Below are 10,899 nucleotides of genomic sequence, written 5' to 3' on the forward strand. Positions count from 1 at the left end.
ACCGCCGCAAGTGCTGTTGTTTACCTCCTTGAACCCAACGGGCCAGGCACAAATGCCAATCACCCAACTAACTCCAACTACCAAACCGAAACCATGTTTGTGTCATGTCCAGGCGCCGCCATGTCCATAGTTAGCTTGCTGGAATGCATGAATAGCAATGGAGTGAGCAAGAAGGCAGACCATTACAAGATAAAATTGCCTCAATTCACCAGCCTTAGCATTGACAATGACATTAGAGCATCTAATGACATGATCAAACTTTACTACAACAGTCAAGTCTCATAGAGGTGATTGGTTGTCCGAACAACAAAAGAGTCATTAGTTCCTCACAAGGTCAAATGAGTCAAACCACATTAAAACTGGGCGACTACTCACGCCCTAGAGGGAGAGACGTGAATGCAAGTGCGCGATGATGCGCGCCGATGCTCTTTTTCAGTGTTAGCTAGGCGCGTGGCGGGTGTTGGCGTGTAGCCGGGCTGCGCAGTTGCACTGCGACAGCGAGCCAGCAAAAGCCTCAGGTAGTCAGTCATGTGGGTCAGTCGCGGACTCGCAGTCCCAGCTCATCGTGGCCGGCATCGGAGATCGGACACCCGATGATCGCCGCACGTACGATCCTCTTCGTATCGTATCCCTTGCCGCCCTTGTCGCCTTCGCCCAGCGAATCTCTTTGATGCATGCCAGGTCCGTCACCGTCACATCGCTTCCACCCACGTCGGCATGTCATGGTGGTGCATGCGACTCATGTTTCCTAATAAAGAAATATATATATGTGTCATGAAACAATTCCACGTTTCGCCCTCGTATTTGCTCTTGCTCTCCCAGACCCAGTCAGAGCGGACGCGAGCTCAACGCGCGTTCTCCGGTGTGTGTGTGTGTGTGTGTGTGGGGGGGGGGGGGGGGGGGGCGGCGGCGGCGTAAAACGGTAGAGATATCAGTATTTGTTTGATCGGATAACAAAGTGAAATACTAGGTTGGTATTGATTTCATCTCATCTCGTGTTTAATTAGAGAGATAATATTATCTCAGGTTTTGATCTTTTCAAAAAAAAAAGTCAAGTTTAATGTTCAGTCTATAGACAAATGTAAATAGAGGATCTCGCACATGGGCTTGCATTGCATTATCTTCTCTCCTCTTTTTTGCGCTAACTCTCTTCTCCCATGCTTGCTCGCCGCCCCTATACTCATCGTTCGCCGCACTCGGAGCTTTGAATGCACTGAACTCGAAGCTCTGTTGCGCCTCCAACCTCACCCTTGAGCTCTGCCCACTTGCTCCGAAGCTTCACCGTGTGCCCTTGAGCTCGTCCCTAGAGCTCCGCCGCGCCCTCGAGCTCCAGAAACCCTTGCCGCTCACAGAGCTCCAGGGCGCCGCACCCCATAGCGCTTGCCCACGCGCTCGAGGATGATGTCGTGTTAACCGGATATTGATTAGATATATCAAACTAAATCATCATATATGGATGGGTAGATATAATAATTAAATTCTTCTTGTATTTGGTATTTTCAATATATATACGTCGATACGGGCCCTCAGGGCTCCCCACTGGCAGGATACCCAAAAATGGGCCTCGGTCTGGCCCATAATTCCAGAAAGAAGTGTAGCGAGGCATGGCTCGGACTCCAAGTAGAATAAGACCGGATTGGCCGGATTCTTGTAGAAAGTACCTTTTGTACTATAATCGGAATACTATCATGAATCTGTCAGGATAACAAACCACCCCACAATCGTCTCTATTGACATAAAGAGAAGGTGAGAGCACCTCTTGTAACAACAAACAATACAATACGATCAATGTAACATAAAGGCTTTTACTCGATATTGAACTCGAGGACCCGGACCAAGATAAATCGATTGTCTCTTGTGTTAACCATCGAGTTTCAGTATACGTCAAGTCTGAACAACTGTCCCGGTTATCCTCGTGGCAGGCTATCGATGGTAAAACATCAACGACATATCTATATTTGTTACAGAAAATAATCACAAATATCCAAAAAAATACTTTTCAATAACTATTCAACCCTTTTCTTTGATTGGCTAGTAAATAAGCACGACTTTTCTTTTGGTATTGAAGAGGGTTGTGTTGGATTGAACCTATTTTTCAGGGTATTTGAGGCCACGAGAACTGGGTGCAACCACAAGGAAATATTACCTGTATCCGGGTTTATCCCACTCCTTCAAAATAGATAAAATTGAACAAATATAATATGTGCAAATGTATTATAATAATCATATACGTAACTACTCCAACTTAAATGTTGGTGTTGTGAACAACCCTCTTCCCCCAACCCACCACCACCACCCCAACCCAACACATAACCACATCCACCCACCCTCAGACATACTCCCTCCATCCTAAATTGTAAGTCATTTCAAAAATCTTAGAGAGTTAAAGCACCTTAAGTTTGACCAAATTTATATAGTAGGATAATAACATTTCTGATATCAACTAAGTATCATTAGGTTCTTAATTAATTATATTTTTATAGTATATTTATTTGATGCCACAAAACTTTGTAATTTATTTTATAATTTTGGTCAAACTTGAGATGTTTTGACTCTCCGAGATTCTTGGAATGACTTATAATTTGGGATGCAGGGAGTACCAGATATTATGAATTAATCCTTAGTCCTTTGGTAGTCCTTTATTACATTATAATCAAAGATCCAATATTTGGGATCACTCCACATTGTAACACACGACAAAAGATGTATGGATCGATTTTTTGGATGAAATGCAAAAGATAGAGTGATCGAATTAGTGCAACATATAATATACTAGCAAATACACATGTGCACCAGGCACATGTTTATAAAAAACATCAATAATAGTCATACAAGTACTGGTCGTTGCCTTGCATTACAATTCCTATTCCGAGACCTGGTAGTAACGTGTATCGGTGTATGTATGCAGGTGCTTTCTCTGCGTGGACTCTAGCACGTTGGTGACCAACAGTCAATCAATTTTATTTCCTTGAAAGCTCGGACTCTAGCACATAGCTAGCCGCAACGTATGAGGCATGCATGAAATTCCATCGGCATGCTTCATCCTTAATCTCCTTACCGATTGCCCTTTGTTTAGAAGTCTTGTTACATGTAAGACCTTGGATGATGTATTGGCATCGAAATCCACGAACATGATAATTTGGCTCATGGGTGTTGAAGTTTGAGGTCTAGGAGGAATCTTTCAATTTCATTAAGAAAAACAAACTAAATAAATGGAAAATAAAAATTGATAGAATTCCTTTTATTTTTTCTTCAAATCCAAAAAATTTCTCTTTTTTATACATAGGTCGTCGATTTGGCATTGGAAAAAGGACTTCACTCGATTCAGTAAATCAATAGTTCAAACCAGCCCACTAATAGCTTAGATAGTGGCCCTTCCACTTTGGTATAGTTGACCCTACCTATTGACTCAAGGTAAGACCTCTGACTCAAGGTTCATAGGAAGGGGGAATCCAGACGTGGTGGGATAGGCTTCAGTTGTTTTGGTACTAGGAGTCTTACATTTTATATGCAAGATTGTAGAAGTTAGATGGCTCATATAGCATGAGTCTAAATCAAACACTATATGTAAGATCGTAGATGACAAATGCCTCATATAGCACAAGCCTAAATGATCAAACAGTTATTATATATAGAGAGAACAAAAAGAACTACTTATTCGTGGCCGATATTATATAGCACGAGCCAGGAAACTTATTCGTGGCTGATATTATATGTAAGATCTTTTTTATAGTGTGACGATGACGATGATAATATGAGCGTTGCTTTTACTCATTATTCAAAGAGATATTCATGGCCGGATATTATTCGTATCCAACCCATTACGTACTCGGTATACACTTATTCGTATTCATGTTTATATATCGTTAGCTATGCGACTCTAGATCCAAAGAAAAAATATAAAAAAATTATATGATTAGTTATATCCGTATGTATCTGAACCGATACTGTACACCGTACTCCCTTGGCGTCTCACCGTATGACCGTACCCTCTTTATGGAAGGTCTCTGCCACCCGTGCAGCTCCACTTGTCGTAAACACCGTCAGACCAGGCCAGGGCCAGGAGCGCTCGCCACTGTTTTCGTACCAGCAGCTCGCAGCAGTGGCCAGTGCCGGCCTTGGGTGCCGGGGTGGCCGTGGCCCCCGAGGTCCGCCTGCCCCTGCCTATGCAGCAAAACCCTGTCGCGTTGCCCATTAACAAGACGGTCGCAGTAGTTTTTTAAAAAAAATAAATTTTTTATTACATCAAATATATAAAATATTAAATATAGATAAAAATAAAAACTAATTGTCAGCAACAGAGCGTGAAACTAATTAAAGGGAGGCTACAGCTCTCACGTATTGCTTAAGGGCCTGTTTAGATTGGGAATGAAAATTTTTTAGATGTCGTATCGGATGTGTCGGAAGAATGTCGGGAGGGGTTTTTAGAAACTAATAAAAAAACAAATTACATAACTCGTCAGGAAACTGCAAGACAAACTTATTAAGCATAATTAATCTGTCATTAGCATATGTGGGTTACTGTAGCACTTAAGGCTAATCATAGAGTAACTAGGCTTAAAAGATTCGTCTCGTGATTCTTAACTAAACTGTGTAATTAGTTTATTTTTTTTATCTACATTTAATGTTCTATGCATGTGTCTAAAGATTCGATGGGATGGATGAAAAATTTTTGGGTAGGGAACTAGCTCACTTTGCTTCTGCATGTCAGAGTTAGGACCAGCAGTGGCTAGCCCATGGAGGAAGGGGGCAAGCGACCAACTTCGCCTTTACTGCTCTCCACCGGTGCTAATTACACAATTTATCTATAATTTGAAAGATAATTTTTTAGTCTAATTAATCTATAATTAAACAATAATTATCAAATACAAAACAATTTCTGTGAACTAAACATGGCCGTTGCTCTGACACTCTCACTTCTATTCTCCCAACATGTTACTCCTACTCTAGTTCTAGACTTATTTAGTTCAACCTAAAATATAATTTTTTTTTTCAAGATTCTCTATCACATCAACTCTTACGGCACATGTATAAAATGTTAAATATAAATAAAAAATAATTAATTATACAGTTTAATTGTAATTTCTAATACAAATTTTTTGAACCTAGTTAATCTATGATTGAACAATATTATCAAATAAAACGAAAGTTCTACTGTAGCTAAATCTAAAAAAACAATGTACCAAACACAGCTATAGGCCTTCTTTAGTTTTCAAAAAAATTTCAAGATTCTCCATCACATCGAATCTTTAAACGCATGCATAGAGCATTAAATATAGATGAAAACAAAAACTAATTACACAATTTGCCTATAATTTGAAAGACAAATCTTTTAAGTCTAATTAATTTATGATTAGACAACAATTATCAAATCTAAACAAAAATGCTAGGTAGTCAAATCTAAAAAATTTCACAAAGCACCCATCTTCACAGCTACGCCCTCCATCCCACAAATAAATATATGTTTTTGACTTGTACAATTTATGTTTGACCATTCGTCTTATTTAAATATTTTATGTAAATAATAAAATAAATAAATTATTATAAAAATATATCTAACAGTAAAATAAGTCATAAAAAATAAATAATATTTATTAAAAATTTTAAATAAGATAATAGTGAAACATGAATTATAGAAGTCAAATACGGAGAGAGTACTCCTGCTCTACCAGAGACAGCTATAGCCCTGCGTCCTGACATGCGCTGACGAGCATACAGGGAAAAGTCAATCTTTGTGGCTGCCATGCCCAACATGTCAGAGATTCTTCCTTTTATAAAAGGAGACATACACAGGAGTACTCCCTCAGAAAAAAAATGATTATATAAGATTGGATCTGCGCTATGATTAATATTATAGAAATAATATTAATATTTATGTCTGTAAATAAATTTATAATAAATATATATTCTATAACTGATCTAATGATTATTATGAATGTTAGTATATTTTTTATATAAATTTAGTCACGCTTTACACTGTTTGACTTCTCAAAATGTAAAATTTCAATTTTTTTTTATGGACGGACAAAGTACCTGATAATAGTTATACTCCTGTAGTCCTACCTGCGCATCAAAGCAAACCAGCATTTCACTTGAACATAAAAGGATCTTTAAACGATGTGAATAATGCGCATTTTAACGGGAACCGTTGGCAGATTGTACTACAGTAATGTAGCAAAATTGGCTGGCATCCCGCGCTACTCAACCGATAGCACTAGCCATGGAAAATACTAGGCGAATGGAATTGTTTAGAATAGCAGCCTGCCCTACAGTCCTGTGGGCGAGATCGTTGGGTGCAATTGCATTGGCCTCGACATGGTTGAGAAGCATTCTTGCTGTCTTGGCCAATGGAACCAACCAAAATGGTGTTAGATCCTCCTATTATTTATTCCTTGGAGTTGCGGTAGAAGTCGACGCAGGTCTGGCAGTCGCAGTCCTTGAAGCGGCAGGTCTCGCACCCGAAGCACACGCACTTCATGCAGCCGGAGCAGGACGGTGCGCGGGAGCAGCCTCGCAGGACCTTACGGCTTGCACGCTCCTCTTCGTCGTCACAGGTGACCCTGGTGGCGAAGAAAATAGAATAAGTGCCACATGAATCAAGTACTTAGTCACAGCAAAATACCCTAGACAAAGCAACCATTATTTCTTCTGCACTCCTCCTATATGTTAGGGTCTGATTTTTTGTTGTTAATTCAAAACATGCAATTTTATCCTTGTTTGGCTGTCGAAAAAGAATTATGAAGTGTCTCTTGTAACTTGACCTTTTTTGTTAACAGTTGCTTGTGTAAGATTGTTTTCTGAAAATTTCTAAAAATTCAAGAATCTGAAATATAGCAACCCCCTCTCTTCTGAATAATAGGCAGCACCATACAGTTCTGTACACTGTACACAAGAATGGCCAGATACCCTTGGTAAATTTTTCTGCCTGATCCCTGCAGGCAAGCTGAGGGATGCAGCACTAATGCCACTCAGTGTACTGCTATGCCCACTGCCCAGTGACAGGAACCTGCAGTAGAGGTATTCGGCCAGAAACTTGGACGGCAACAGTTCACAGATTGTACTAGAGCCGTGCACTTTCTAGTTTCTACGTACTTACCTACAGTAGGATACTGACAACCATCAGCAGTACCTCTACAATGTGTTTTACCAGCCATCAGTATGCAACAGTTATACAATGTGCTTTACCAGTGGTCTGCTATCACAAGGGACATTACCAACAATGTGCAATTTGAGTATTTTTGGATGTAGTAGTTGATATGCATCAACCACTTGCATTGGTAGAGCCAGGAGTTGGACTTTCAGGGTTTGCTGTCACTATTATAATGGACAAAATAGGATGTTTCAGGAGCTAAAGCCTAAAGGAAGGTGGAAAGCAAACAGGCCCAGTTCATATCAGTACTAAACAGTAAACACAGAGAGCAGAAAAGCTGAAGTCTCCTTGCAATTTTAGTAAATGGTACCAGTCCCTAGCTTGATTTGAAATAAACACTAAAAGCAACCAAACTAATAGTACGAAAACAACAAAAGTCCACAATAGCTGAGATGAATCTAAAACGTACAAAACTAGGCTATAGCATTGATTATTACCACAAAAGCTTGAGAACTAATGGCACAGTCAACAAAAGTGTAAACACGTACCTATCAGTTGTTAAATCTGCACATGTCCAGTTAACTTTGGCAAGAGCATCATGGTAAACACGGCACTCTTCTTTTGACCGGAGCCGAAATCTCCTCTCCTTGCCACATCTTGTGCAGCAGATGAACTCATCACGGTGAGACGGACGTCCATTACGGCCTTTGTGAGAACCATTGCCAGATTTGTGCGCCAAGTAGTAGTATTTGAGCAGAGCTGTCTTTGACAGTGGCACCTTTTCTCCCTGAACCATTACCCAGACAGTGTTCCTCCACTTTCCAGCTGTCTCCTTTCCAGAGTGCTTCTCAAAGGCAGCAGGTGTCAGCTTGTCTGCAATTTCAAGTTATAAATTACACCGTTATCCTGAATCATCATGAAAGTGAGCTATCAGTACACAATGTTGTGCTCACTAGATGATTAAACAAATGTTATCTCCATTGTTGCAACATGATCAAATGCCCTAGAAATGTACTGACATAACTTCCTCCAAACACTGTTTACTATGATAACATTAAAAATTAGGTCCAGGATAACGTCACCATAAAGTGCCAGAAAGTTTTTATTAGAAGATATACCCGCAGTCTTAAGAGTCCACATTCATATAAAACAAGAACCATTTGAAGTTTCATGATCTGTGATGTCACTCGAGCCAAGGAGCACTTAAACAAAGTTTACTATCCTAAAAAACTGGGTGCCCGATTACTCCACCGTGGAGTACTGCAGTGTATGTAGCCCCAGATCGATACACATCTTATAGAACACTGCAGGTTGCCGTCTTAAGTTATTGGCATTAGGAACTGCATATTTCGAATCCAGAGCCTACCCCATTTGTTAAATCCCACAAACATATCTAGATTTCATAAACAAACCCTGAATTTTGGAATATATGGCAAGCCATACCGTGGTTGATATGCCCATGCTTCGATCTCATTGACATATTACCATCACTATGATTGCCAGCCACAAAAAGAGAAGGGTGCCAAATCAAATGAGAATTGACTTGCACATCTGAGTAGACGTTAGACAATTGTTGCATCGATCATTAGGCTCCAAAAGAAACAAATGTGCCTTCTCAAACACTTTGAGTAGACATTAGACAATTGTTGCCTCAATCATTAGGCTCCAAAAGAAACAAATGTGCCTTCTCAAACAATTTAGGTTCAATGCAAAATCTCGGATTCAGAACATCCAATGTATATGGTATGCAGTAAAACTCATAGATATAACACTTATGCTATCTATGTCAACATGTCACCTACAATACTCTAGACACACACTGAGATACAGACATTGCAGACTAGAAGAGACGCACAGTGAGATACAGACACTGCAGATTAGAAGTAGAAAATATCATCTACGATATCAGAGATGAACTATTAAGGCCACCAGGTATTAACACAGAGCAGAGACAAGGTGGTCTTTACAACTCACTCGTAGCAAACAAGTACTATCCGATGTTAAGATCAAAAGGGCCACTTCCACTTTCTCTACAAAAAGAAAGCAGCATGCAACTCCAAACGAGAACAGGTGCTAATCCATGCAAACGAAAGCCAGAACATAAACAGAGACGTTACAATTTGTTGTACAGCTGTGATGGACACCACAACTGAACAGAGGGGCAAATCCCACGACCACCAGCATGCAGAAAGGGCACACAGAATGAATTGACGTGCATTAGGTATGAAGGACAAAATGCTTGCATGTGCTAGTACTAGAGGGGTGTGCCGAGACAACAGCATGAAAAGTCAGTTATGCCGAATATGATACAAGTGAATGAAGTGATATTAATTACTCCCAGGGAGAGCATGACCACCAACCCAACAAGTTTGGCCCATCCTAACATTCAGATTGCAGAAAAGGCATTGGCAAAAATCAACAGGCAACAGACACGAGCTAGGCCAGAGCAGGGATGCATGGGATGCAGCATGGTGCCAAGCACTAGAAGCAGGCCATGCCGGGCACAAGAGGCGGCGTGGCGCGTGCACTGGCATTGCATGCATGTTCATCTGCGGGGTCAAGACATCGTGACCCAGAGATCAAACATCATACGCCATACGCGCATCGATGCACGGACATGAAATCAAGAGAGAAGAGACAAGCAAAGGGATGGAAGTGGTGGCTGGCACGGACCTTCGCGGCAGCCGGGCGTGCACTCGCAGTTGATCTCCAGGTCGCCGGACGCGCAGACGCGAAGGCGGCCGACGGCGTCGCCGTAGCGGTGGCTGGTGCATCCGCACGTCACCTCGACGAAGTCCTCCCCCCAGCGCACCCCGCTCACCTCCCGCAGCTCCTCCTCGCTGAACAGCCCCGCGCCGGAAACTCCGTTCGCCGCGGCCATGTCTCCGGCCAAGAACAGGACAAAGCACTACAAGTCCGGTGGAAACAACGGCCACAGATTGATCTGGCTTGCGTCAAAGCAAGAAACAACCGAATGCCGAGAGGCGGAAAGCACAAACTGGTGGATCGAAGTAAAAGAAAGTTAGGCAAGTAGGTGAAGAAGAGATTGAGATATATAGAGTTGGGAGCTGTGGGGAAACAGGAACCAAAGCGGCGCCTTTCCACAGGGAATCGCAGCGAATTGGGTTCCCACCAAATCTTGACGAGGGCGATCTCCGAAGGGGCCAAAGAATAAATGCAAAGGTGGCCCCTTTCTCCTAGCTGGATATATGATCCGAGGGCCGAGGCCAAGAACGACGAACACAACAGGGGCACTGAGGCAGGAGCGACGCAAAAGCGGCTGCTTTCTGCAACAAACTACTTGGGGGCTCCGCTCCAAATCGCCCAGAAAGACGGATCTGCCGATCTGGAGAAGTCGCCACGGAGTCTTCACGAATGCTTCGTCCAGCTCCAACCCCCGCGCCCTACGCCGACGTAGATGGGGTTTCGAAAGGGAGGGAGGAGGCGGAGAGGGAGGAGAGAGGAGAGGGAGGACCGAGAGCGAGATGGAGAGAGGAGTTGGTGATGAGGGTCTGAGCCTCTGATGAGGAGGGGAAGCTTGTTGTTGTGCGGGTGCTGGCCCTTTTAACCTATGGATGGATGGGGATGTTGATGTTTGTATATGCTTCTTCTATGTTAGCCCTTTCCTTTTGTGCTACTTCTTGGAGCTACAGTTCCAACTAGTTTCCACTCTCGCTAAGAGCCTTGTTTAGTTCCCCAAAAATTTTGTAAAATTTTTCAGATTCTCCGTCACATCGAATCTTTAGACGTATGCATGATATAGATAAAAATAAAAACTAATTGTACAGTTTGGTCGGAATTGACGAGAC

General features: G+C 41.9%; 1 protein-coding gene across 3 annotated transcripts; it reads right to left on the reverse strand.

The window, feature by feature from the left end:
- Window positions 6,100-10,672, reverse strand: LOC8082355 (protein ULTRAPETALA 1). Of its 3 annotated transcripts, XM_021458024.1 has the most exons (4): window positions 10,224-10,672; window positions 9,764-10,088; window positions 7,639-7,963; window positions 6,100-6,560 (listed from the first exon to the last, which is right to left on the reverse strand). In XM_021458024.1, the coding sequence occupies exons 2-4, from the start codon at window positions 9,969-9,971 to the stop codon at window positions 6,386-6,388; spliced, it is 708 nt and encodes a 235-aa protein (XP_021313699.1). In that variant the 5' UTR covers window positions 9,972-10,088; window positions 10,224-10,672; the 3' UTR covers window positions 6,100-6,385. The 3 variants fall into 3 exon arrangements, with proteins under 3 accessions (XP_021313699.1, XP_002458597.1, XP_021313700.1); XM_002458552.2 differs by having other exon boundaries at window positions 9,764-10,672; XM_021458025.1 differs by lacking the exons at window positions 9,764-10,088; window positions 10,224-10,672 and adding an exon at window positions 8,534-9,757.

Source organism: Sorghum bicolor, chromosome 3 (genome assembly GCF_000003195.3).
Source record: "Sorghum bicolor cultivar BTx623 chromosome 3, Sorghum_bicolor_NCBIv3, whole genome shotgun sequence".
Taxonomy (NCBI): domain Eukaryota; kingdom Viridiplantae; phylum Streptophyta; class Magnoliopsida; order Poales; family Poaceae; genus Sorghum; species Sorghum bicolor.